Genomic DNA, 27,861 nt, shown 5'->3' with positions numbered 1-27,861 from the left:
CCCCATTCAAACTACCAACCTCTCTCTTCCATATACGTTCAGTCCTGGCCGATACACATATGCTATATATATATAGGTTGTACACACACGTACTCAGCAAAGCCATCACCGTCGGCGACCCTCAACCCTATCCGACACACGTCCTCTACAGGAATTTCGAATTCATCAGCAGCTACACGGCGACTGCGTGTTACAGGTATAGTATCGAAAGAAAAAAAATTCATTCAGGGGATTCCCCCTTGAGCAACGCAGATACAGGATAGATATCCAAGAAGGGATACATCGGATTTTGTTATCTATCGAATCCCAGTACGTCATCTGAACGTCTAGTATTATCTGGAACAATATAATGGAGTCGGATCGTCCGGGCGAGAAATATTGAACCGGCGCCGCGCTTTTGACCGACCGCATTTCAGGTGACGAAAATTCAATTTACAGCCTGGGTAAACGGTACGGGATGTAGAGAGTAGCAAGGAACACGGTTACAGAGGGGGAGAGAGAGAGAGAGTCAACTATTTGCACCAGCTTAATAAGGACGTTTGACGGTGCTGGGCTCTCTCCCTTAACAAGCCGACTAATATCCCCAGGCAGTATAGTATTCTCTTACGGTTAAGGGGACCGGCCACCCGGGAACTACTGAAGCTTGAAAATCGAACAAACTGAGTTAGAGAACTCGGGTGCGAACCACGTCCGTTCCCGACCTTCTATCGTAGCGACTTTCCTCCGCCTTCCCCACCAGCTCTCTCCTCCTAAAATTTACTTCCAAAACTATCTCCATGCGTTTAATTCTCTTTGTTGTCTTGAAGTGCAATTAAGCTGCGGTTGATCTTCAGATTTTAACGTTCCTCGCTTCCGGATTATGTTAAGCATCATGCATCATGCATTATAAATCAGATGCAGCATATGCATTTATCAAGTATTTTAATTATGGGTATACTTGTTCCTTGTAGATTATGTTCATTATATGCTTTGGTGATGTCGGAATAGTGATGATGATGATATTATTTGCATGATTGCTGAGACGACTTCCTCTTTTTTTTTTCTTTTTTTTTTTTTTCTTCATTATACAATATGTTTGGCGATGAATATTTAATGGCTGATTTGATGTCGGATAAAAGAAAACCAGCGACAATTTATTTGTTCCTACTTAACCTACGCGTTACATTATACACATATACTATAGTACGAATACTAGACGGTCTTGTTTTTAATCAGAAAGAATTGCCTCAATGAGACTCTTTAATCAGTAACTGCTTGCATTTACTTGAATTTATGGCAGTATATTGTTAATTATTTTGTTCCATCTCGTTGACTTGTTTCTTGTCAGCGCAAATATGCTTAACGCGAGAGTGAATCTAGGTTCGCAATTTGCGAGCTACATTCTTACTAAGTATTTTCAAAAAATATATATATATATATACCTAGCGAATCATGATACGCTACCTGACGTAATCAAAGAATAAGTCATTTCGAAGAATGACTATAGTAGTGACGATTCATAACTAAAAATCAAGGATCGTTAAGTATCTGGCCCATTCGTTAAACGTTGAGTTTCACTCTGTAAGAAAAGATCAAGATAGCTGATATATAAAGAACGTGGAATTCTCAAGATTCTCTTCATACCGTTTTAACGACTATGCTAGGTCTATGGCGGCTGCTCGTATCCTCTAATAGAATAGTTTCTCCTATTTGTACATCAGATGATGATCGCGGTCTCCATCTACCAGTTCCATCAAGATACCTAGGCTCTGGTAACCATCTATAAATAGTACGCATTACATAAGCCTCTGTACCAACCCTAATAAGATTTTGATTGTGTATTAATTATCACCGATGGATCGCTGGCGAGAGCAGATCTCTGTTGATGTATGCAGGATTCTTTGGTCCAGTTATCCACGTAACCATACCACCAACAATGATAACCACAGCTGCTCCCAGACCAGAGAACCAGTGATACGACAACCGATACAAGGGAAACACGTTCTCCTCGCTGTTGAATAGGAAAATGTATACCATTCGATTTAAAATTATCTTTTGAAAATATGAATCTCACTCACTCTGGAAACTCAAACATTTCAAAGTATTTATCGGATATATTTGCAGGACAGTAGGCCACGTCCATTGGTATTTTTTTAGGAACCAACTGACCGGAACCCAGAGACGCATTCGCCCCAAGACTCGCCCATCCAGCAATCATGAATCCTGCAATGGCACCCACAAATGCACCCTATCCGGTAACAAAGAAAATGCGGGAACCTTCAATATAATATTTTTACAATATGCGAAAGAAAGCACCGACTATCTGTGATAGACGACTATCAAATCATAATAATCAATCCTGTCGTAGTAATCAAGGATTAATAAATCATAGGTATCGCAACAGTGTAAATCTTACCTTAGAATTGGTCCAGGGAAATAACATTCCTAACGTAAACACGCCAAAAGATGTGCCAGCAGCAATGGCTGCCAAACTTCCTGTAACCTATTTAAATTGTCGTTAATAAAATTACGTGTGATTAAATACCTGCCTACAGATATGATACAAATGCATAGAGTCACTCACAGCCAGAACTCCTCCTAGCTTATTAACAAGGAATGTAAAAGACAGAGCCAGCAGACCGAGGAAGACGACTATGCTTTTCACGAAGATAGTCGCACAACGGTCGCTAGGATTCAATCTGCAGCAACCCTTGACAAAGTCCTCCAGAAGAACAACGGACGTAGAGTTCAGACCGACGGATAAGGTACTAAATAATATCAGTATCGAACCTTATATCAGAATATTCATCATTACATCCACTTTGATTAAAAGGGAAGCCAATGAAATAAAATAAAAAAATTATAATTGCCTAAGAGCAGCTCCAAATATTCCAGCGATAAAGAGTCCCGGTACCCCGTGAAGATGTCCAGCTATTTCCATAACAAAGGCCGGTAACAGTTGATCATCCATAGAGATAAGACCGGAAGCTCTTGGATCACAATGTGGCGGCGAATACCAAGCAACAAGAACCAATCCGCACCAGCAGCAAATTGATATAAATGTCATAACGCCAATTGTAAATATTCCTACAGCTCTGTATATAAAACAAAAAGTGCCCACTGATACATTTTTATAATTCTTCGATAAAACGGCATCAAATATACCTTTAAGTATAGTTACGAAAAAATCAAATCCATACCGTACTCACTTACAGTTTAGACGTTTTCATATCAGGAAGTGACCTGTAGCGCTGGACCATCGTTTGATTAACCGAAATATAAGCTGTACTATATAACCACGATCCAAGAAGAACAGTCCAAACGGTGTGTCTGGTATAAGGTGATGCGTCGAAACTATAAAATAAATAACGAATAAAAACCATAATTATTACAAGCAGATCGTAAAGCTTCCAAAAAAAGTGTAACAATGATGATATGCTCACTTGAGAAATTGAATTCTGTCAGCCTGCTCCGCCTTTTGCCATACTTTTTGAAACCCGCCAACATGATAAGTGCCCAAGCCGGTAACGACTATAACGGCTGTTATCATTACACCAACCTGTAGTGTATCGGTCCACACAACAGCCTTTAAACCACCCTGAGAAGAGCATACAAGGACTCTAAGGACGTAACGAGAAAACTCGTGATATAGAAGATAGGCGCATAACAGAAGACGAACAAGGATGGATAGGGTTTGAAGGGTTTTAAGGTTAGGCGAAGCTTTTCGAAAGTTCGTAAAGCTCCGTAATACCCGACAACAACTATCGCTTCGCTCTGCGCTCCATCATCGCTTTGCAACGCTCGAGTTCGGCCCTCGTTGTAATAAACAATTTGCAAAGAGTCACTCAGCCGTGATAAATTCTCATTAATTCAGAGTTTAACAAATTGCTCGGATAATTACACGCGCGCGCGATTAATCACTTTAACGCTGGCTTTGTGACCTGCACTCTCCCTCTCACTCGCTCTCTCTCTCTCCCCCTCACTTTTTATCTATTCCTCTCTCTTTCTTTCTCTCTCTCTCTCTATGTCTCTCTGTAAGAACAGCCACTCGACGGTCCGCCATTGTTTTCGCTTTCCCATTGTGAGCTTTCAACTTCTGCTCATAAACATTTTGTCAGACTTGCTAAAGGAGAGCCTTCACCTTGCGACTCCTTGGAAACGCGCCTTTTTTCCGACCATCCAAGAATCCTTGAGTGTTACCCCTTCTCTCATTGTTTTATTAAAAACATACAGCTAACTTCATAGGGATAATTGTCGAGACTTACTAGAACCGTGTAGAAGACGCAGATCCCGCAGACTACTGCCCCAATTATGTGCACGTCGATACCGCTCACTATAATTAATTTATGCAATTAACGATTAATAATGAGAAATATTTTTAATCTGGTGGATAAATTATATTTAAATTAAAAAATCAAATTATCACCTTGATTCAGTGCTAGCGCAGGGACGTATACCACGATCGATTGATAAAGCACCTGCATTTATGATAAATCACAAGTCCAGTATAAACGTTCGATTACTAGACTTTTAATTAGTCTCCGCATAATTGATCATGCAAACCAATACTAAATGTTGAATCATTTATTATTAGGTTGCAGATATACGGAGACTGTCTTGAAAAAATATGTCGATTGTCTTACCACGTCCACGATGAAGATGAAGGATATTAGGATTCTTACTGCACGATTAAAACGTATCTCCAGGTACTGAAAACAAGAGAAGAAATGGAGGCAATTAATTGGAATATTTAAGAATTCGATAAATTGACTAACCTCGTAAACAGAATTCAACTGCAACCTCGCGAAAACCGGAAGGTAAACCTCAGAGACGACTGTACCAGAAATCAAGATGGAGAGAATTGTAATCCAGTATTGTGTACCAAAATTAAAAATCTCTGCTGGTGTACCGAGTATAGTAACGCCGGAAATGAAACTGTGTGATACAAATAATAAAAATTGTAATTGAAAGTATCGATATCATAAATAAACAGGAATAGGAAACTCATTTAAAAGATAAGGTCAGTCAAGCTACACGGAATAACCTATGTGTTATATTATTTCAGTGATTTATTAAACGAGACTAATCAATTAAATCGGTCAATTGGATAAATCACGAGTAGATATAAACGTAACGATAAATGCTTAAGACTAATTTTTTTTTTTATTAAAAAATTCCTTACCTGGCAATTAATGAAAAGGAAATGGGAAACAACCCCATATTACGTCCTCCAAGTAGATATTCTTCCGTACTAGATCGTCGTACTTTTTGAAAATGCCACAAACCTGCCGATGCGGAAATCGTCAACATGGCAGCAAAAACCAGCCAATCAGCCCAATGGAAATAGAATCTCTCAGTAAATTGACTCATCTTACCGAGTGAAAAATACTAAAAAGAATAATTAAAATATTGCTGATTTATACAATTTAAATATAGCTCCTAACCGACTTTCGTAATACTACATTTGTATGCGGTTTTTCGTAAACCCGTAAACCTTAGTTATTATATTGAATATTTTCAAAACATGAAAAACTATAAATATATAAGTCTGGTTACTGTATTAATTTTGTCAATATAAAATTGTATAATTATTTCTCGTCGTCTTTTTGATTAAAATTAATTAATCAAATTTTTCACGCGAAACACTTTCGAGCCCGTAAAAATATATGATGACAATGTCGAAATTAGTTAGAGGCCTATCGCAATAACGAGACGCGGAATGTCACTTGCAATGCAGCCTAGAGATGATATTGAGACGGTTAGATGTTAACGAGACGAAATTAACACCACGTGCCAAGTGACGAGATCGGCCACAGGTCAGTAGCACAAAAAAGAAGTCATCAATGAAGTCCAAAGTCGCGTAATTAATTAACGGCGACACTTGAGGAAGCAGAATGCATATTACTTGTCAGTATAAACAATAACAATGTAATAAAGAAATAACTATAATTAAAATCTAAGTAACTATATATAGATTGTAGCATCGTCCGTGTTTTAAATAATAATAATCATTGCGAAAAATCAGAATTATTGAACACTTCATTGGCATTCGGCACGCATCTTGGTAAAATATTAATTTATACTCGGAATAAAAAGCAACTGAACACTTTAAGGATACTAGAATTCAATCAAAATTTGCATTTTTCAACTACCTACGTAAACACATTTTTTTTAACACGAAACCAGCAGAGAAATTTAATATACGCATTTGTTAGAAGTTAAATTGTTCTCGACCGACAAGTGGTAACGATTTCATAAGGTAAAAGAAAAGAGATTAATTACCTACCTATGTCAATCATTCAGCTATCGTTTTCGTATTTATATTTCTAATTGCAAACCTGTTATTCTCTTTGATTACCAGTTCCCATTTCAGTAAATACAAATCAACATAACCAATCATACTCTAAACTGATAAAGAAGTATACAAAGGGCACAATACGTTATAAGCTTACCGTGAAAAATGTGACGTAATGTGACCAGTAAAAAATAAAAATAATAAAAAAACAAGCACAATATTGAAAATAGTTTAAAGCCACAATAAAAGTCCGCTCCGTCTCGTGGCGCAAACTCCTGGTTCCATGTTGGTATTCCGGTTTACATACACACGTGCGTCAATTTACTCCGCACAGAAATTGTCCTCATAACACACGTTCCCGCCGTTGTGGGATTCGTGAGGTTTGAATGCTTCGGTGCAGCTGGAACACTGGCCGCAATCGAGATTACAAGACCCGCGCACAATTACAGCTTCGAACACTGTTTCTCTACGAAGGTTCACGAAGACGACCGGTACAACGATCGAGACGCGACACACGGAAGATAAGTGAGAAAGAGATGGAAGACATTAAAAAAAATGAAGCAAGGTTTCTCCTTGATTGACCAATGATCGTTCACGATTATTTGAAATCGGCCAATCGCACGCGGTTCTGACGGAACTGCCTTTTTCACTGATACGTATCTACAGGCGCCTAACCATGTGCAAGATGGAGTCGCACAGTATCTGAATAGCACACCGTACTCGCCGCGTCGACAAGGAAACTTTTAATTCGAACAAGACCAGCGAATATTTCGTGTCACGTGCTATAAATAAGCCTGGCACGCATGCGTGTGGGATATTTTTTGCTTCGTGTCAAGAGGAATAGAAAGAGAGAGTGAAAGAGGGGGGGAAGAGAGAGAGAGAGAGAGTAGAGACATTTAAATAGAAAAAAGACAATACGGTCAGACCTTTAGTCCCCTGGGACTTAGAATATTCTTATTTTTCTTTGTAATACTCGTTTGACGTTTACATGTGTTTGTAGAATATATTTATCCTTGATGGTTACTCAGTATATGCTTCTCTTTACTTGGAAATTTCCGCAGACTTTGCTCAAACGAGACTCTGGAAGAGACGCAATCTCTAAGGTATTTAATGATCCTTGTTTCCGACTATTATATTCCAGTAGAAATTCATTGAATGTATCTTGGCCTTTTATCTACGTGCTACTAGATAATAGGCGGTTCGTCAAAGGAATCATTCGGATGGGCAGGATTGATAAAGGTTTCAGGAAATAAATATTAGTATATCGTTTACGTTTTAGTGCCGGCACATTACGCCAAGTAGGGAAAGTTAATGGCAACTGGAAGAGGTCAGGAGGCCTACTCTATAATACATATATACATGTACAGGGTGTGCCACAAATAATCAGGACATGAAAATTTAAAAATTCCATTTCTAATAAGATAAAAATTGCTACAATATGATTACGATACTCGTATAATTTAATTATATTATCAGCAGTAGGAAGAAACGTGGATCAGTTGAGCGACAGCTCCTGACTGGTGCAGACGTGGGGCTGTTACATTTATCAATTAAATTCTAATGAAATTAAATTGTAATAAGTAAACATTACAAAAAAATTTACAAAAACAACGATACACTAGACGATAACTTTCATATTATTTATAACCGCTACCAGGTCTCTAATTCCATTACTCTTTTCTACCATTAAATTTCATATCCAGTCCGTATTTGGCATAAGATTTGCTAGTTCTGGTACACCCTATATAAATGTTTGAGCGCAGGCCTAACGTCCGAAACGTATATAACATATGCTCTCTGTATGCCCGACACGTATCCTGACAAGAAAGAAAAATAATTACCGACTCGACAAGGCTTATCTACAATCACGGAAAATATCGGGTAAGTCGAGAGTGACGTTAAATCATTCCTATGTGACGGAATTACCATAATTAAGAAAGGCAAACAGTAGGCAAAGGCAAACAAAAGTTCCTGTCGCCATTATAAAAAAACAGCGTATTGGTATTAGAATTCTCGTAATTTCTCCCGGGTTTAGAAATAAATCAATTTAAATTATTTCCTAGAGACGTTTAAGACTTGCGTCTTGCTTCATGTTCTAACGTGCAATGTTTTTTTTATGACAGTACTGTTAAAAGTTTTTTCAAACACATGACATACATACATTACATCATACATACATATATCATTTGTTTCATCCGCTATGAGTATAGTCAAGGAATGATGTTTATTTGTAATTATTGGCAATCGTAAACGCATATGGTACAATGGTATATATGTCTTACCATTATTATTGTTATGATCAGTATTATTATTATTTAAAAGAAATATATATATTATACGTGTAGTAAACGTTATAAGGGTATAAATTCTACAGTCGTACAATAAGGGAAATGTCTAATTATGAACGCTCGTGAATATCAGCACGGATTATTCCATGGAACAGGTTTTTTTAACATTCTAGATAATCTAAATATTCACTTTTCTCGGTAGTCTTTATGAACGATTAATTTGAACGTGCGAACTGTACATGGATTATCCTAACAGCTAATGATCAGGAACGATTAAATAACCAACGTGACGTCGATCGACGTCTATGAAAAACAATTAATCAATCTCATGAAATGGGAAGGAGTGACTGTTGACACTGAATTGTCGTTGTCCCATATCCCTTGAGAAGAAAAATGACATAAGAAAAAGACAAGGACTGATTGATTTTCATTGATTTGCATAGAAGCATCTATTGTGAATTGGATTAGCGCTCGTGACGTAATGACAGTTTAATTTATCATCTACGCGAATAAACGAAGTTTTACAATTGATAAAAAGTAGAATTTGTACTCCTTATTTGTAGGAAAGAGAAGAACAAAGAAAATAATATAAGAACATTGCCATCGATTGCCTTAGATAAACTCCTTCGAGAAAGACACCCAAGACAAGTGGAATGTATGAATTTCCTTTTCTTTAAGTGAGCTTGTGCACGAAAAACTCGTAATGACGTTTCACGTTTATGTTGCAAAATTTTAAACGTAAGGCTGTCGGATGAAGGCAAGGACTTCTCTTTCTCGATGGGAGTCCGAGATGACTCTTATTACATAAATATTATGTTACACGGTAACAATGACTCGACCTATTATAGTGCAGCCCCGTTCTGCGTTCCTAATGAATGATTGATCCGACGTCAAAATCAGGACACCAATTCACTGATCGTAACGTTGAAAACTCATCCAATTAACGTATACGAAGAAACAAAAATATCGAGTTCCTTTCTCACAACACTTTATGTCTTACATAAACTCTAAGGTAAGAAGTAAGAATCAGTTTGTGTGTATGTATATATATCCTGTCAGATTAAAAATTAATAAATCCAAAAATCGAAGTATATTAGATAGCCAATCTCTAACAATCGTAGAAATACTTATCGACCACCACCTACAATCTGCAGTTCACTTTATATACGTATAATTATATTAACAATTATTGAATCAATTCTTTGATTTAACGTTAATGAACAATATAGAAAGAAAAAGACAATAATAAATCACGAGATCAAGCATATCGATTTCTGCGTTTCAGAAAATTTGATATTATTCATTTATTTCAAGATCTTCGAAATCTTCTTTCCGACTTGCAACACGTAAAGTTTGACTATTTGCAGAATATTATACGGCGATCTGTCCAGATCGACTGGGTAATAATAAATCTGTATTAGAAAGTCATATCTATGCAGAAAAAGGCTGTCGACATATACAGATAACGAAAATATAGGTACACTTGTTCATTACACTAAAATCTGATGTATTACTTAGTCGATGTGTAATCATAGCTTTCTGTGCTTTCCATCGCCTAATAAAAATCGACACATCCTGTCTAGGACAAAGGCAAACACGAAATCGGCGATCAACACGAGCACCAGGGTTCTGCGGAACTGTAGAGAATTAAAAGGAAGTAAAATTACAATTAGTACAGTTCTTTCCATTATAATGATTATCATTAGTATTTTCAGTAATAATATTAAAATGTAATTGCTCTACAAGCAATAGACTATATAAAATTGGCAATTAGAGAACTAAAAATCGACACGGATTAGAATGGATATAATTCTTATGTTAAAGATAAATTACTCACATCACTTGGGAAGTCGACTATCTCAAATTGAAAAGCTACATCTGGTAGGAGTCCACATGCTAGTGCAAAAATGGTGGCTGAAGTTCCAAGAAGACTATATAATAAAGCCTTGTTTTCCCATAAACTCTCCATGTATGGTTGACCCTGTAGAAATAAAATAATACTATGTAATAAGTTATTTCAAAGAACACATGCAGTTTCAGTATTAAACTGTTAATTACCCTGTAATTGATGGTGAAGGTAGAAACTTGCAATGCCATTGAAATTATATAGACTGTGCTGTTAATTATATTCGCTTCAAATGGTTCTTCCTCATCGGTATCCTCTGAGCTGGATTTAGAAACATCCTCTGTGGAATTAGTTGGTGCCAGAAGGGAGGAGAGCTTGTCATCTCTAATTACACGAATAAAAGTTACTAAATCATTCTATAGTATTTGCAATTAATGATTATTGTCTTGTAACAGGCTACAAAATATTTACCCTGGCGATAGCATTACAGCTTCACGTACTAGATATATAAGGCACACAAAGTGCACTGCGAATTGTAAAAGTACTGTCAGGATTGTATACAAATTGAAGATATTCGGCAGTGGCCTCTGTTTAGAAAGTGTTTTCAGTGGTTTAGATCTTGATATAAACAGAAAGCAAGCAGCTAATAGAAGACCCTGTAGTGTTGCTTGAGCATCGCTAAATCTGATTCCATCCAAATAAAGAACAGATTGACTATAGGCCAATACAAGTGCATTTAGTGCTAAGATTTTTAACATCTGCAAGGTAGTAACTAAAGTGCACCGACCCTGTTTAATAATATGGCATACTGGAAATGAAAGAAGTTTGTATATTTTATATATATATATATATATATATAAAATCTAAAAGTATACTTTCTGTTAAATTAACTTCAAAATTAATGTATGTACATACTGCATTGAATCGATGATAGTTTGCTAGTAAATGGTGCGGCTATTGATGCATCTCCTAACTTCACAATCACGGATTGATCTTGCTCTTCCAACTCTTTTAGTAATTTTTGAATTTTAGCCTGCGTGTTATTAATATGTTGCTGTCGGGCACTCATCCTTGGTCCGTTACTAATTGATGAACTTGTTGATGCATGACTAGAGGCTGCTGCAGGTTCACGTTTTTCTGCTACTGCACGTTCAGGAGGACTTGATAGAATTGCAACGCCTAAACATTCATATGAAGTTATTTAGACATTTATGGATGGTACGATTAAAATTGGAATGATTTTAATATTAACCACTTACCCACTTGGGCATGTTTCAATGCTCCCACATCATTAGTACCATCTCCACACATAAGTGTTACGTAACCCAAATTTTGTAGTGTAACTATAATGAATTCCTTTTGCTTCGGTGCACATCTTGCAAATATTACTACATGTGGTAACAAATTCAATAGAAGCTCCCTATTATTCTCTGTGAGATAAGTTAAACCCTGAGAAGAAGTAAATGTTTGTATAGGACATAATCATTTTTTTTTATAAATAATAGGCAATATATTACCTCTCCTGTTAAACAAAGACCGTATTCTTGCCATATTTCTTTGCCCTTCACTTTAGAATTTTCACCGCCAAGTTCTAGCTTCACAGTTTGATCTACACTTTCCCATATCCACTTCTTATCGTATTCTGTCAAAATCAACATGACAGACTTCTTCGTGAAATGAAGTTCCCGACCAACGTGACAAGCTGTCAATGGATTGTCGCCAGTGATCATAACAACCTGATGAACAGACAAGACTCCGTAAATTTAGATCTACATAAAATCCCCCGCTTATTAATTACCGAGTGAGAAGCATTTTGAATTTCTTTAATCACAGCTTTCGAATCAGATTTCAAAGGACAGCTTATAATGACGAAACCAGCGAACGTCAAATTCTTCTCTAACTGATCGCGAGTCTGTTCTCTTAGTTCCTGGGTAGAGAGCTGACCGGGTAGTTTACGATGTCCTAGGGCTAAAACTCTGGCTCCACGACGGGACAAAGACAGATAAGTCGAGTCATAATTATCTGGTACTGAAGCAAACTAATAAAAGAAAAGTTAAACGTAATAAGATTTCAGTCATCACAAATTTAGTACCTAAAAATTATAAATATTTACCATAGATTTCAAAGTCTCTGGAGCACCTTTAACAGTAACTACATATTGAACATCCGAGGAACCAGGAAGTGTATATCCAGCTATGACACTCATTCTCTTCAAGGTCGACGAAAAATGATAGCGCTGGAAGATCTTGAATCCTGGTGATTTGGCACGATTTGGAATGACAGCATCGCCTACGTTGCATTAGAATAACATTAGAGTCATTACAGTTTTGTATATTTCAATACGTTTAGTCGGTAATGGTTACCAGTGTTCCATACTTTTAGTGAGATTCCAATTGACTGCTTTTAAAGTAGCTTTTTCTAAGGGATCACCTACAATTCCATCATCTAATTGAACTAGCGAGTGACAGGTTGCCAAAACCTGCACACTCTCTATTGGTGCTTCGGAGAGTTGTATCACTTCCGAACTATTACTGTAGTAATAAATAAAATGATGTATACACTATACTAAATATTGTACGCATATTTTAAGACATATCTCGACTGACTTACTTAACTCCAGCTATTCCTTCCACTACCAGGTTATCGCTGGTCAATGTTCCTGTCTTGTCGAAACAGCAAATTTCGATTTTACCGGCAAAAGGAATTCTAAACGGCTCCGTGCAAAATACACCTGTTAACAAACAATGTAAAAGAAATATAATAACGGGGATAATTCAAAAATATAATATTATTTACCTAATTTTGATAATGCCACCAGAGATGTGTTTACTGCTAACGACAATTCAATAGGCAATTCAGGTGGAACTACTGATGTTAAAATCAGTGTACATTCCAGGAAGAGCTTATACTTATTTCTCGTTGGATCTTCACTTCCTAATAACAAAATTCAATTAGTTTTAAAACGCATAGCATTATTTTAACTACGTACCTTTTATCCATACATAAGCAGCAGCAGCTACAGCAAATATTAACAGAAACAAAATGAATCCAAATGTTTCTAAATTATTAGCAGTGACGCGTTTTACGCCAAACAAAATGGTTCTGAGGAGTTTGCCTTGTGAGGTTGAAAAACCAGTACGTAAAACGTAAGCGACACATCCATTGTCAGTTGCTAAAAATATGAATGAAAGTTATAACAGTTATTAATAGCAAATATCCAAATTCCTGTACCTCGGAGTCCTGATGAGTTTTTACTGGGTGGTGTATGCTGTACAACTTTGGTTCCTCCAAATAGAATACATAATTTGTCATCTCCTTCAATGTCCAATTCTTTGTCTTCTTTTCTCCAGTCTATATCTTCTAAGGGCTCCTTCATTTGTGGAACAGACTCACCTGTGAGATTCTAATTTTTAGTCCATCCACATAGTAAAATATACACAACTTCAATGTAAAATAATCACCTGTTAACATGCTCTCATCTACGATACATGGACCTCTCAATAGTAGCATATCGCAAGGTACTAGATTATCATTCTGAGACCTTGTAATAGAAACTATATCTCCAGGAACGAGCTGATCTGTAAACGTGTGTCGCCATCGTCTGTTTCTGTATACCTATACATAAATAACAATAGCATTTTAGAAGTCCCATTATATAGTTATTATAAAAGCAATATAAATAACCGTACCATTATCATATAAGGTTTATTGCCCATTTTTCTTATTTCTGCCATATTCCTCAATTGTTGTTGTACAAGGGTGCACTCAAACATGATCAGCATGATAAGAGTAAAGATACTGTAGTACCAATACTTATCTAGACACCATAGAGCAACACAGAATACTTGGAAAACAAAAAATGGTGCTATAGCACGCTCTTTGAATAATTCCCAAAATTCAGGGACCACCATATCCAACCTAAATATTAAGAAGTAAAATTAATATTGTATATATAAGAAATGATAACACACTTTAACCAAAATCTTACGTATTCTTTCCATATTTCTCTTCAGCAGCGCTGACTTCATTTTCACTGAGATATCCTTTCCATTCGCAGTAATGGTGATGTGTAAGGTGAACAGGAAACTGGAGGCCCTGAAATTGCTTCTTCTCAGAATCCCACACATATTTTGTCTTTTGAAAGATAAACCAAGGTTCTTGATTCTTCACATGATGTAAATTCACTAACTCCGAACTGCCATTGTTTGGAGTGGGCACAACTTTCACCATTTTAGCTTCATACGGGCTCTTGCACTGCAATAAAAAAAGATTTAAAAAATTATTATAAAAAATCAAAACTAATTTTAAACTTCCCACATAGTTTCCCTATGTGACCGCCACCTAGCAGAAGATCAATTTGCGTACCGCCACGTTATCCGAACGTATTGGTAGGGCCAATTAAGGTTCAAATAAATATCTGACCATTATAAAACTTTTTATAAAACATTATAAAATGATGCTTTCACTTACCGAACTACAATTAAGAAAGGTATGCACGTGGACGGACCACTGGCAACAGAGACATGTGAATATCTGTAATATGCCGATAGCCGCGATGCCAAGGAGGCCAGCATCGTAATACTCCTCGAGCCCATAAATATAAACCCAACAGTAAATCCACACGATCTGAAGAATCAGAAAGGGTAAAATGTAGCCGTTAAATAACAGTCTACGCGGATTATGCAGGCTGACAGTTTGCACAAGTTCATCCACCCGCGGCGAAGAGACCGTCGCCATGATTACGCTGCGCCGTCGCTAGAAACCCGCTTGTTAGGCTCACGGAAACATTAAGCTACGTCCACACAATATACATATTTCAATTTATAACGAATCCGTTTAAGATATGCAACACTTATTATTAAATAACAATAGAAAATGTTTCAATTGACAAATAAAATTGATTTGCCAATTTAAACTTTATACGAGTGTTCTACAATTTTTCATAACCAATTTTGGTCCTTGGGATCATTATTCAGGACCGCGAGTAACAACTTTAGTTCATTCTTGCGTAATGAAATAAGAAAACGTTTTTTCAATAATATAATTTTATTTGAAGTGCAATGAGAAATAATAATGGTAAATTTAGTTACACAAGTTGTCGCGTCAGCCTGTCACCTTACGGACAACTTTAGAAGTCTGCATCGTTTCTTGTGTGCTCGTGCCTCTGACAGGTATCAGCTGTTGCAGTAAACAAAGAGTCGCGCTGTGAAATGGATGCTGGTGCAAGTGCTGCGGATAGTCGATCGACAAGTCGCGAAAATGTATCCGAGAAAGAGAGTTTACACGTTGCCGAAGAGAATGAGAACTGGTATTACATGCCTGATTCTATACTCCTGAGTATTTTCCAGTATCTCACACCTAGTGAACTGATGACTGCTGGTAAGGTATGCAGATCCTGGAACAGAGTTTCACAAGATGAGTTTCTATGGAAAGACTTGTTTTACCAGACTTACAAAATAGACCCTAATGTTGGGATTATGCCAGGTAAAATTGAGAGATCATTAGACTTGATAAATTTGTATTTAAAGTAGTTCATTGTATATCCATTAATTAACTTTATGAAATTTAGGCAAAAATTCTTGGCTTGGAGAATTTAAAAGATTGGCATATCATACTCCTTTGTTGGAGACAGAGGTACTCAAGGAACACTCTCATCAAGTGTTGCATGTTAGCTTTTCGCATAATGGGAAAATGTTTGCAACTTGTTCCAAGGATGGATATATATTGGTGAGCATAAATCTGGATCAATGGGATAAATTTATTTGGTAGATTATATTCTTCGATATTAAGTATGTATACTGTAACTGGTTTGATTGTTGTTTCAGGTGTGGGATAGTCAATATCCCGTGACTATTAAATACCACCATGACATGAAGACATTCAGCTGGAAGTACACACAGTTCTCTCAGTTTAATTCATCCGACACATTACTTCTAGTGTCTGGTGTCCATTTTGGTACTCCTCATAGTACTTCAGGAGAAATAGCTGTGTTTAGAGTAGCGCGTAAGTATCATGATAACAAGAGCTTAGCACATTGCATGCAGCATATGGTCATTGATAATGATGCTTCCTTAAAACTAACTGATAACCTTATAACTCTAATTACTTTCTACTTTGATAAACACTAAAAACCATTTTATTACAGACAAAAACAGATGAGTAAACACAAAGCAAAGAAAGACATTGATATACAACAATATGCATTTCAATTGACAAAGACTTTCTCAGCTTATTCTATTTAATTATTCACACTCATGTATTATTTATCAATCCTGTTTAGGAAGAACAGCTAATTGCAATTTCCTGTTTCATGCCACTTGTCCTTTTTAATACTATGTGGAATATATTCCAAATTTGAAACACATGAAGGAACCTAATTACAAGTTGGGAGCCTGACGAGTACCTTGCCTTTCTACCGACAGTAAAACTAACATTAACAAGACGTAATGCAAAATATAAAACGTACGGATTTCACAGTATCTATTAATAGCATAGGGTTCATGTACTTGAATTCCTATTGTAGAGTGCCAAGAAAAATAGGAAAATGGTACGAGCTAAATACACGCCTCTGGCTCTAAGAACCCAGGGATGACTAATCACATTATAGTTCTGATAGTCATTAAACGTAAGCTCTACGTTATCTCGGGTTAACGCTCACTCCCAAGGGAGTCATCTAGATATTATATAGTATATTTCGGTGGAGCCGAGTCATGAGTGATCACGTAGTTATTTTGCCGCTACGTAAAAAGTTCGGGTGCCGTTGTAAAATTGTTTACGCACTCGATGATATAAAAGCTCAACTAAAACCGAGAAGTTTCGAGGAAAACAAATGAAGTGAAAAAAATAAGCGTCTTCAAACTGTATTTTTCGACGCAAATTCTCATGTTTACTTGTCTGACTGTAGGTTGAAGCTTCAAAGAATAGTATAGTAACTCTGAATGATAAAAATAAACGTACATCTCCTTTGATCGTTCCCATTACAGCCGGCTTCGATCTTCAATGCCGTGTCGTGAACAAGCCGTACGACATATTTGGCACGTGGTACAGTGAACGTCATCTTCTTAGCGGTGATCTACATTGGCTTGCACACCTGGTCAGCACCAGTGTCCTGTGGCTGAATAAGGCTAATCAAGAATCAGCCAGCGAGCACGTGCCTATTATGAATCAACTGTATCGGTAATAGACTATTGATTATATATTTTGCGAAATGTTGACAGTGCTTTATCATTCACAATTAAAAGAGACACCCTTCGTATTTCTTTATCAGGTTCTATAACGGCAATGCTTCCTCCATAAGGGCAGTAATGGTGGCTAATTGTCTGTCGCCTGCTCCCACCGAAGCTGAGGAACCTCAGAGTCAACGTTCAACTTCCAAAGTTAGGGAGGAACGTGGGAATCCATTGAGTCACAGGGATCTTTCATCAGCATCTTCTGCAAATGCTCAACAGGCTCAAGAAAAACCTGAAGTTTTGCATTACGCATCGTCCAGATTGCAGTACAGTACGTTAGAGGGTGGTTTTTTGAATTGGAGAAGATTGGGAGATGGCTTTGAATATGCCAGTCCGATACAATACAATGAAGAATACAGGCAGGTAGAAATGGAGAAGGAGACTGTAGACAGTGACAGTGAGAATGAGAGTCCTCAGTGGGACGAAGAGAGTGAATCTGGAGGTATAATAAGTTAAATATGAACAACAATTTTAATAGACTAGAATTCATTAATTATTTTATGAAAATTTATTCTTGAAGAGTCGTCTACTGCAGAGGATTGTGATTCTGATGACTTAGCTGACAATCCAGAGAAGTTTCTTATATTTACTACCGGTTCAAAAACTTATACACCTCACCAAGTTGGATTCAAAAGAATCAAACCAGTGAATTTCCCCAAGAGATTAGACCCTGGACCTTCTTTGAGAGAGAGACTGGCGCAACGTGAACGAGAACGCGAAAGACAGAGTTCAGGTTCACCAAGACCTGAGCCTAATTGGCTAGATTATGATTCTGTTGTTGATAAATTTGACAAAGTTGATCATCTCATTGACTTACATGGTCATATAATAGGAATGGGACTGTCACCAGATCATAGGTACAACGTTAGTCCAAATATTTATTATTGGAAATTCTTAAATCAGTATTTTAATTCACTATCGCATTTCTTTGCTAGATATCTCTATGTTAACACAAGACCATGGCCAAGAGGTTATGTTATAACAAACCCTCTACAACCACCACCTATTGCCCAAGAAATAGATATCCACGTTATTGATCTCGTGACTTTAAAACAAGTTGGAACAATGTTAAGAGCCCACAAGGCATACACTCCAAACAATGAATGTTTCTTCATATTCCTGGATGTATGCAATGAATATGTGGCAAGGTAATTATATATCTCCATTAATTCTCAATCATTATTCTCCTTTAATGATAATTCTAATAATATATGTTACCATGAACATTTGCAACAGATGAAAGAAATTGTAAAGAGTTTACAGTGAAAATAGTTTCTACATATTACACTAACATTGCAAGACCTTGATAAAAATATATCCTACAGTCAAGTTTGGTCTGCAAGTTAAACTGGAATCCTCAATGACTCAGTCCACCATAGCATAAATCACAAAGTTTCCCATTACTGGTGATTTTTAAATAACATTTCTTCAATGGTTATGATTACAGTGGTGCTGAAGATAAGCATGGTTACCTGTGGGACCGACATTACGGTGTGTGCTTGGCCAAGTTCCCACATTGTGACGTGGTTAATTCCGTGGCCTTTAACCCTCGTGACCCCGAAATGCTCGTTACCACTAGTGACGACTATACAGTTAAAGTATGGCGTAGTAGAGCCATGGTTAAAACACTTGGTTTGGACGAAAATTCGTATAGAAGAGGTATGGAAGTCAGAAAGAGACGTAGGTATCACAGAAGTAGCTGTAATGTTGACTGACTAAAGACGATCCAGTTTCCAATTTAAAAAAAAAACCTCCAGGAAAACGATTCCACGTGCATTCATTCATTCATTTCCGGTAATCTTGGTCTCGGTAAAGCATCGTATACAAAACATTTATATATTTTTTTCTCCTTCTGTCGCGTATGATATGAGTTACGTTAACATTATCGACAATTTCCCATCGGGAAGGTAAAATTGATATTCGTTAAGAGGATCTTTGTGATTTACTATTTCTGGGAATTAATTCATTCCGGCGATGATTGTACGACCTGCACCTTGATATACAGAAATTATTTATTTATTTATCTACTGAGACGGAACGTATTTTGCAAGGATACATTTGAAACAGTAATAATTTGTCTTTGGGATCATTTGTCAATTTCTAAGGTGCTACAAGAGAGTTCAGTTCCAACAAAGTTCCAGCATCCTTGTAACTAATGAGAGAAACAATCTTATTTTAGGTGATAATACGGCAGATTATAAACTTTTGATTGTGCTAGAATCTGCCTACATTTTATTTTTTCGTATTATTATTATTATTGGATACTTACAACGTAAGTTTCTTTTTATACATAAGTTTTATACACGAGTATGATAAGTTAGTACTCTTAGGTTTTCTATCCGTTCTTACATATATGTAAGATAAAATTTGGTTACGTGACATCATTCAAACACTAGTAATTGGCGGCTTTCTTTCTTCTCTCTTTGTATTTTAAAAAATCAGCCGAGCGCATTGCATACGTACCGATGTCTAAAGATTTGATAGTAATGATGAATCAATCGATTCTGCACAACAGGGGATGGAGGTTTTCTAAATTTTGAAACTGGATAAGGACACAAAATTGTTATGATTAAATACCACATGAATATTATGAATTTCGGTATCACTAATCGATTTGACTGCACTCTGGGAAAATGGTCGTGCTGTGCAATGATTGTTAAGTTTTCTAAGCCTATGATTATTTTTCATAAAGTTTTATCTCCCGTGGTATATACTTATTTACCACCCTTTAGTTACTATGATGGTATATAAGTGCTATACATATTTTTTTTAATTAGAAACGTCATCCTCCTAGAGTGATATCTATTGCTGATACATGATCCTTACAATGGAATTATATATATATGGAGTGTTAATGATGTCTGGATATCTATCAGTGTCTGAATTCTTCCTGACAAAACATTGTTAAATCTTAGTTTTCTTTAGAAAAAAATCCAGTACTTAAAATTGAAGTGTGTTAATGCACTTTATGAATTCTTATGACTATTATATCCTTGTATTTGTTACTTAAACATTGTTTTACTATTTCTCAGTAGGAATTCCTCATCGCGATGATACCTGGATGACGTGATATACTCTGTATATTTCAATCACGTTTCGCAATGTAGTTAACGTTTTGATAAGAGTCTGTAAGACAGTCTAATAGTAATTAACTGTGTGTATAATTATGAAAAATTTCTATTTATTGGTTCTTTAATTTTGCATTCGGAGATCAATCTCGAATGGCTAACGTTATTGTACTTCAAAAAAATGATAATAAAAGGGAGAAAAATGATGACTTAACGTTAATTTTAATAACTCGCGTTATTAAAATCATCTGTAATAATTTCATGTTAAGCTTGGCACAAAATATACGTTGTATAAAATAGAGAAACATACGTCATTTTATTGTAATGAATGTACAATTACAACCGTGATATGATGACTATTAAAACATTTTCCATAGTATCGTTACAGCAATGGCAACAAAATCTTTTCGCGAGTGGAATCTTTTGCAAAGAGACCCTCATTATTTTGATTAATATCTATAAAAATATTTATTCCAATAGAAGAACGACTCATAAATATTCCCACTTTCATTCGAGCCACCACAAGGCTCGAATAGTCAAAATTAACAGTAAATTTTTTTATATACTTTATATATCTTAAGATAACATGCAGCCTCCATATTTAACGGACCATTCTAATTAGTGAAGTGCTACCTTACAAGTTACAGGAATAAATTCATAACAGCCTATAACGTGGGATTCATCATTGACGATGGTCCAGTGACGTTCTAATAATTAGTATTTGAATAATTATTTCTTATGATATATTTTTTTTATCATAAAACGATTAAGTATCATACGTCGAAGTGTATAATATTCATGGATGAAAATGCAGAAAATTAATATTGAAAATAACGTCGTACAGATTATACATATAACCCATACAAGTTTACTGTATTAGCATAACTCAAAACGTACATGGATCATAAATAAATATAAATATACACACGTTTGGAGTATATCTGCTTAAAATTTTCATCGATAACTATTAGGACACGGGCGTTATTTATTGTATAGTTAGAGGAAGTTTTGCAATAGCTTACGTTAACATTTCCTTTTTGAATAACCGTACAAGAAAAAGAAAAGCGAGCGACTTATGTTGAATCCGTGACTACCGGTTCTGAAAGAGACATAAGAAACACTGGTTATGATAATAGTTTTATTATTTGATATCGCTTTTTTTAATTTTTACCTGGTTGAGGTGCAATTTCATCTTGGGACGGTTCATCACTATTAGGCGAAGGTTTCTTATGGATGTCCTTACTTCCATGACAATGTTCACACTCGTCGTCGCTATCTTCTGAACTGCTCTCTCCAAAGCTCTTTGGCTTCTCATAAATGCAACAGCCTGACACACAGAGAGATTAGCATATGTAGACGGGCCGCGAAATCAGTTCTAATGTGAGGGGACTTATTGACGCTTCTGTTTGTAAAGAGATGGCCCCTCAAAGTAGAACTGATATTATGGCCTGACTATACTTCGCATTAGATATAATAATTATAAAAGATATAAAGATGGGAGTCTCACATTTGGACTTCTTTTTATTCATATGCTCATTGTCTACCGTACCCTGAGTCCATTGAACTTTTTTACTCGATTTTGGTTTTCGTAAACGTAGTCGTACGGTAGGTACATCCTAAAAAATAAAAAACAGATAATGTATCATATCAGTGATATTGTATAATATGATTATGGCGATACGATAGTTATCATAAGGATCTTGACAATGGTTTAATTATACTATTGGTATGTACCAAATACTGATAAGGGGCATACTACAAAAGACATCTATGTATTTAGACAAAAACATTTATTAATCATACAATTGTTGATTATATTATACATTGTGAAAAGTCTATAGTAAGCAATGATTCCTCATTATTGTACGACTTTGTCAGCCTGCAAAGCTTTTAGGGTTTCTTCTGAATAATTCAGGAGGGTTTTCAGCACTTCTGTAGTGTGTTGCCCTAACATTGGTGGAGGTAATCTCACACGATTTTCGGCGTAGCTATAGGTTACTGCTGGTCCAACGACTTTAACCTTTCCAACCACTGGATGATCCATCTCTTTGATCAGCTCAATGTGCTTTATGTGAGGATCATCAAAAACCTAGAGAATTCGATTAGTCGCTTGATAAGATCGCAATCCAAATGTGCTAAGTAGTTACTTCATTCTTCTAAATATCAAAATGAAAGGTCGATAACAGATCACGACCTTCACGATATACTGATCAACTTACCTGCCCTATGGTATTAACTTGACCATAAGGGAACGGGGAACCTTCCAATATTGTCAACCATTCTTTATTAGATTTCTTGAGGAATTCCCTACGGAGTATTGTTAATAATTCTTCTCTATTCTTTACTCTCTCTGTATTGTTCTTGAACTTTTCATTAGTTTCTAATTCCGATAATCCTAGTTTCTTTAGAAGTGCTAAAAATTGCACATCGCTTCCAGTACCTACTGTTAGATATCCATCTTTTGTTTGAAAGGCTTCATAAGGAACAATGCTCTCATGTGCAGAACCCCACCTTGTCGCTTCCTTTCCAGCATTTAAATAATTTGATCCTATATTTATTAAACTCGCTACTTGAGTAGACATTAAGTTACATTCAATCCATTGTCCCTTTTGAGTTTTCAATCTTTGAAGCAATGCTGCTATGATAGCTCCATGTGCGTATAAACCTGTTGCCAAATCTGTCATTGCAACTCCAACTTTGCAAGGATCTCCATCTTTAGGCCCCGTTATATGCATTAGTCCTCCCATAGATGCTGCAATAACATCATATCCTGGACGACTTGCATATGGTCCTTCAGATCCAAAACCCGTCAATGAACAGTATATTAAGTGTGGAGCTACTTTACTGATATCCTTGTAACCAAGACCCATCTCTGCCAATTTCCCAGGAACATAGTTTTCAACAAGTACATCTGACTTCTTTGCTAACTCATAGATAATTTCTTTTCCTTTCTTCAAATCCACACAGATGCTCTTTTTATTACGATTAACACACATGAAGTACGTAGATTCTTTGGTACCTTCAAAAAATGGTGGCCCCCATTTTCTAGACTCATCCCCAATATTTGGTCGTTCAATTTTTAAGATCTCTGCACCCAGATCTCCAAGTATCATAGTACAATAAGGACCAGCTATAATCCTTGTGAGATCCAATACTCGAATCCCAGATAAGGGAGACTTGCTCTCTGGTATATCGGAGCAATATCTTTCAAACAGTTTAAGAAAATCAATTTGATATCGTTTCTTTGACACACTTGGTCTTCTGTATGTAATATATCTTTTATACATCTTCCCAAATTCTATACAAACCAGTCCTATAATCTTGATGTAATAAACCAGTTACATGAAACAAGTAGCTATTCCATATGATAACACTACTTTAAAAGCTATATGATAACATTACTTTAAAATTCACATAATAATTTATAGATAATGATAGATTATAATAGAGGTAAAATGCTATCTGACATTTTAACAGCCTGTAAATGTGACGTAGTATGCTTATTAACATAGGATTCAAATACCTGAGTTCCATCGATGACGTCCCCTTCCAGGACAGTCTCCGTTTGAGTTTGGGAAGAGGATTGAGCAGCCATCACGGATGTCTCCATGAGTTTTTCACAAAGATCCACTAAAGTTCACAAACTATCAACACTTGTAGAAGAACCAGTGCACAGTTTTAATAAAATACTAGGTAAATTGAAATGGCATCGTCCCCGAAGAAAAGGATTCAGATAACTCTGGATAACTCAAAAATTATGTATATGACCCGGCAACCCAGTGACGATCTATAGATCTCCGTTACCGTAGAATGATGACTAAGCTACCGTAGTGCAGCTGTAGCGCTCGTAGGAAACGTGTAAATATTAGCAATTTTCTGCACAATTTCGCGAATAAATTTAACAAAGAGATCGATTTTGATGTTGGGGCTTCCTTAAGATAATTTAATAAAGGGCAATTTAATTACAATCATATGGCGGACATGGAGGTGAGTTAAATAATTATAGGAGAATAACGATTCGTTCACTCCCAAAAATCACCTGTATAGCAGTGTAATTAGTGATATTATTAACGTAAATAACCTAAAATCGTAATAATTAACTCAGTGTTTTGTTTATGTGTTGTTATAGTCAGATGCAAAAATTCCACTACCCTTGGAGCCAGTACGGTCCAACCAACTAGAAGATAGAAGACTATGGGTTGGAAATCTTGATTTAAGAATTAATGAGTAAGTATTTACATAAGCTGTTAATACGTTATTAAAAAATAGCATTCTCATAATTTAAAGGTGTGTAATATAATTGATAAAGGATATTAAATATCAATGGTACTCATTAAAAGTTGGCTATTGTACTGAAATAATATTATTTGGATGCGAGTGAGTTTCTATGAATATCTTTGATATATTTATAAAACAGTCTTAACTCATCCTGGAAAAATTAACTGTTTGTCTGTCAACCGGTACCAACTCCTGAAACTTGTTCAAAAACATGGAACAATCGAGAAGTTCGATCTATTATTCCATCGGTCAGGCCCGCAGGCCGGTCAGCCCAGAGGCTATGCATTCGTTACCTACAAAAATTCAGAGGATGCTGAGAAAGCTAAGGACACTCTACACAACCTAAAAGTTGGAGCGAAGAATATTGTAGTCAGATGGGCTCATAGTGTGAATGAGGTAGTTTATAAAGATCTAATGATTGATAAATGATAAATGCAAGTAACTTGTATACTCTGCAATTTCAGAGTGAAATGGATAAACCAAAACCAAAAATAGATATCCCTGCCTTAGCAGGTGCAAAAAAGGAAGACAAAAAGATTAGGTATGTATCAAAACTTTCAGACACTTTTTGTGTGATCATTTTAGCAAAACTGTTCTATTTCCAATAGTCGAGAAACGGCGATACAAGCCATCGAAGCCAAATTGAAACTTATGAATGAATCGGAAGAGGAATTTGAACTGAATAAACCATTAGATGGAACACCAATAATACAACAGTACCAGAGACCAGAAATCCAGAAACCGTCCACCTCTACACGATACCATCATAACCGTGGAGGTCGTTTTCAAAACAATAAGCCATATACTCGGTCCAAACCGCGAAGATAACTTATTAAGTTATACAATATTTATACTTGCCATTGCAACAGTTTCAAAGAGCCATGACAGATCACAAGGTATCATTACCCTCGTTAATTATTCTTGTCCTGCTACTCACTATTTTATTTGTAACTACCGTTTTTATTTATCGAGGTAACCATATTGTAAATCCATGTATCATCGTTACACGATTTTATTTATTTTCGCTAATATTAGAGACTCACTCGTGTGCACGATTACTCTTTAATTTCTCAGTGAAAGAAATTCAATGATTCCTATTAAAGTGCAGAGAAATAGAGTACACCGAAGATACAAGTATTTTAGTTAACTATTAATGCTATGTATTCTATGTACATTGACGTACGTGTATTTTGATACAATGTTGTATTAAAATCTTTTTTATTATAAATGTGTCTATACTGAATTCCAATAGAGTATTGGGAAAATCCTTTACAAATGTATATTCACTTCTGAAAATATATTTTTACTATATTTATTTACAAATTACATATATGCAATATTACAATAAAATGTCTTAATCCTTAGCAAATTTATATTTCCCACGCATATGATTTGGCAATGGAACTGTTCCAGGACAAGGGAGTTGTCCTGGAATTATACATATGCAATTCCGTTCACAATCCACTCCAAAATTTGCAGGATTATCTTTTTTTTCAAAATCAATTTTTTCTTTAGCCAAAAGTTCCTTTGATTTACCAACAACATGGATAAGATGTTCCAAAATTTCTTCTTTTGTTTTACTGTCAATATCTATCAACATTTCTTTGCCATTATCTGTAACAAGAAGTAAAATACCATCAGACCATACATTTCATTAAGAAATAACAGTTTACACTAAAATTCTAAACCTTACCATAAAAGCATCTTACAAATGGAGTTGGTGTTAAATTCTTAAAAGTGATAACTTGTACGTTTGGATTATTATACTGTACTTGTGGTAGGTACCAGTATACGAAACTCCTAAAATAAAACGAAATATTTGATATTTTAACTCTGCATGTATAAAAACCGTAACCTTACTTGGCACCCTGATGATGGTCTCCAAAAATGTTATAGTTGATTGAAAATATCTGTATTGAATCCTTTAAAAATAATCTTCCAGATTTTAAATATTCCAAGGTTCTTCTCGCAGGATTCCTACCAATCATGAAAGGCATTTTCTTTCTGGTTTTCGTCAAAAACTTGTACTGAGTAAAAGAAACACAGAAACAATGTTTCTTACGCTTTTAACGAAATATCTAGTCGCTATAGTCAGTATTCTGTTCTCACAGACTATACGAAACCATGATAGAATGAGACAAGGAATGTTCTGACGCATCTACGTCGCAGAGGACCAATAAGTTGCTGCCGGAAGATTCCGCCATTGTTGCCGCGTAATTTGAAACAAGGCGCAGAGTTCTAACTGTTGAAAACTGTCGTAATAAATATTATTTCTAATTAAAGTTAATTTTACACACTTCACATACGATGAACACATATCACGATATAAACATAGAACACTGAAAAATGGCGGAATCTTGTGGCTGCTCTGAAGTGGTCGAAAATGTGTCCATGGCCTGAACATACCTTATCTCATTCTACCATGCACGAAACGTTCCAATGGGGAACCTGACTGGAAAGCTTGGCGTAGGTGTCGTACTAGTCGCTAATTATAGTGGCGGGAATTTTCAATTGTTTATACTATGTAAGTATTCAGCCATGCATTTTATTTAATATAAATAATAGAAATGTCGATTGGATACAAATCTTGGACAGTATTCTAATTAAAAAATGAAGTTCGAAAGCGTGGTGCTTCGTTGAACGGAAAAAACAAGATCTTGACAGGTAAATATACGATGTTTCGACGGTTTATCGAAAGTAAGTTTTATAAGCCTTGAACTATACTAAATTCATTGTTTTCACGAATTAAACTTTTATTTATAATTAACTTTAAAATCGTATGTGAATTCATAAATATTTTGCTTTGGTTGTTAACATGAGGCTATGATTATTTCAATCACAAAGCTTCAATTACATCAGTTAAATGCTTCTTTGACTG

The 27,861-nt window shown here is 35.9% G+C and overlaps 7 protein-coding genes and 1 long non-coding RNA gene across 13 annotated transcripts; 3 read left to right on the top strand and 5 right to left on the bottom strand.

Moving 5' to 3' along the window:
• Positions 1 to 1,100: 1,100 nt before the first annotated feature.
• On the bottom strand, positions 1,101 to 7,529 carry LOC107266103 (sodium-coupled monocarboxylate transporter 2). 4 transcript variants are annotated; one of them, XM_025083415.1, is made up of 16 exons: positions 6,432 to 7,529; positions 5,355 to 5,367; positions 5,162 to 5,264; positions 4,755 to 4,914; positions 4,623 to 4,688; positions 4,406 to 4,457; positions 4,245 to 4,312; positions 3,423 to 3,577; positions 3,193 to 3,333; positions 2,850 to 3,074; positions 2,564 to 2,747; positions 2,396 to 2,482; positions 2,058 to 2,227; positions 1,832 to 1,990; positions 1,624 to 1,759; positions 1,101 to 1,558 (listed from the first exon to the last, which is right to left on the bottom strand). In XM_025083415.1, the coding sequence occupies exons 3-16, from the start codon at positions 5,197 to 5,199 to the stop codon at positions 1,520 to 1,522; spliced, it is 1,680 nt and encodes a 559-aa protein (XP_024939183.1). In that variant the 5' UTR covers positions 5,200 to 5,264; positions 5,355 to 5,367; positions 6,432 to 7,529; the 3' UTR covers positions 1,101 to 1,519. The 4 variants fall into 4 exon arrangements, with proteins under 4 accessions (XP_024939183.1, XP_015591740.1, XP_024939182.1 ...); XM_015736254.2 differs by having other exon boundaries at positions 5,162 to 5,367; XM_025083414.1 differs by lacking the exon at positions 5,355 to 5,367.
• Positions 3,555 to 4,986, top strand: LOC112494113. The gene is made up of 3 exons (XR_003059251.1): positions 3,555 to 3,688; positions 4,574 to 4,685; positions 4,766 to 4,986. It is a non-coding gene; the product is annotated as an uncharacterized LOC112494113 (long non-coding RNA).
• A 925-nt stretch (positions 7,530 to 8,454) lies between the features above and the next one.
• Positions 8,455 to 15,170, bottom strand: LOC107266100 (manganese-transporting ATPase 13A1). The gene is made up of 18 exons (XM_015736252.2): positions 14,879 to 15,170; positions 14,397 to 14,662; positions 14,098 to 14,326; positions 13,870 to 14,023; positions 13,640 to 13,801; positions 13,398 to 13,580; positions 13,205 to 13,342; positions 13,019 to 13,139; positions 12,785 to 12,939; positions 12,522 to 12,697; positions 12,207 to 12,446; positions 11,926 to 12,144; positions 11,668 to 11,857; positions 11,324 to 11,587; positions 10,880 to 11,216; positions 10,621 to 10,792; positions 10,400 to 10,543; positions 8,455 to 10,199 (listed from the first exon to the last, which is right to left on the bottom strand). Exons 1-18 carry the CDS (start codon positions 15,143 to 15,145, stop codon positions 10,092 to 10,094), a joined length of 3,525 nt encoding a protein of 1,174 aa, XP_015591738.1. The 5' UTR covers positions 15,146 to 15,170; the 3' UTR covers positions 8,455 to 10,091.
• A 233-nt stretch (positions 15,171 to 15,403) lies between these two features.
• LOC107266101 (F-box/WD repeat-containing protein 5) lies at positions 15,404 to 20,931 on the top strand. The gene is made up of 9 exons (XM_025083411.1): positions 15,404 to 15,892; positions 15,978 to 16,135; positions 16,234 to 16,411; positions 17,392 to 17,584; positions 17,676 to 18,079; positions 18,158 to 18,494; positions 18,573 to 18,785; positions 19,085 to 19,317; positions 19,743 to 20,931. The coding sequence occupies exons 1-9, from the start codon at positions 15,619 to 15,621 to the stop codon at positions 19,787 to 19,789; spliced, it is 2,037 nt and encodes a 678-aa protein (XP_024939179.1). The 5' UTR covers positions 15,404 to 15,618; the 3' UTR covers positions 19,790 to 20,931.
• A 66-nt stretch (positions 20,932 to 20,997) lies between these two features.
• LOC107266108 (E3 ubiquitin-protein ligase PPP1R11) lies at positions 20,998 to 24,508 on the bottom strand. The gene is made up of 4 exons (XM_015736267.2): positions 24,229 to 24,508; positions 22,213 to 22,321; positions 21,877 to 22,032; positions 20,998 to 21,804 (listed from the first exon to the last, which is right to left on the bottom strand). Exons 1-4 carry the CDS (start codon positions 24,313 to 24,315, stop codon positions 21,779 to 21,781), a joined length of 378 nt encoding a protein of 125 aa, XP_015591753.1. The 5' UTR covers positions 24,316 to 24,508; the 3' UTR covers positions 20,998 to 21,778.
• LOC107266104 (succinate--hydroxymethylglutarate CoA-transferase) lies at positions 22,477 to 24,214 on the bottom strand. The gene is made up of 2 exons (XM_015736255.2): positions 22,925 to 24,214; positions 22,477 to 22,794 (listed from the first exon to the last, which is right to left on the bottom strand). The coding sequence occupies exons 1-2, from the start codon at positions 23,990 to 23,992 to the stop codon at positions 22,564 to 22,566; spliced, it is 1,299 nt and encodes a 432-aa protein (XP_015591741.1). The 5' UTR covers positions 23,993 to 24,214; the 3' UTR covers positions 22,477 to 22,563.
• On the top strand, positions 24,261 to 26,207 carry LOC107266106 (probable RNA-binding protein 18). 3 transcript variants are annotated; one of them, XM_015736265.2, is made up of 5 exons: positions 24,261 to 24,398; positions 24,835 to 24,932; positions 25,123 to 25,379; positions 25,448 to 25,524; positions 25,592 to 26,207. In XM_015736265.2, exons 2-5 carry the CDS (start codon positions 24,929 to 24,931, stop codon positions 25,809 to 25,811), a joined length of 558 nt encoding a protein of 185 aa, XP_015591751.1. In that variant the 5' UTR covers positions 24,261 to 24,398; positions 24,835 to 24,928; the 3' UTR covers positions 25,812 to 26,207. The 3 variants fall into 3 exon arrangements, with proteins under 3 accessions (XP_015591751.1, XP_015591749.1, XP_015591750.1); XM_015736263.2 differs by lacking the exon at positions 24,261 to 24,398 and adding an exon at positions 24,529 to 24,692 and having other exon boundaries at positions 25,166 to 25,379; XM_015736264.2 differs by lacking the exon at positions 24,261 to 24,398 and adding an exon at positions 24,539 to 24,692.
• A 58-nt stretch (positions 26,208 to 26,265) lies between these two features.
• Positions 26,266 to 27,321, bottom strand: LOC107266107 (probable 28S ribosomal protein S25, mitochondrial). Its single transcript, XM_015736266.2, has 3 exons — positions 26,844 to 27,321; positions 26,677 to 26,783; positions 26,266 to 26,597 (listed from the first exon to the last, which is right to left on the bottom strand). The coding sequence occupies exons 1-3, from the start codon at positions 26,978 to 26,980 to the stop codon at positions 26,338 to 26,340; spliced, it is 504 nt and encodes a 167-aa protein (XP_015591752.1). The 5' UTR covers positions 26,981 to 27,321; the 3' UTR covers positions 26,266 to 26,337.
• Positions 27,322 to 27,861: the final 540 nt, after the last annotated feature.

This window comes from Cephus cinctus, unplaced genomic scaffold (assembly GCF_000341935.2).
Source record: "Cephus cinctus unplaced genomic scaffold, Ccin1 Ccin1_scaffold0299, whole genome shotgun sequence".
NCBI classification, from domain to species: Eukaryota; Metazoa; Arthropoda; class Insecta; order Hymenoptera; family Cephidae; genus Cephus; species Cephus cinctus.
The sequence above is the reverse complement of the archived record's forward strand: the minus strand, read 5'-3'. Positions and strand labels throughout refer to the sequence as shown.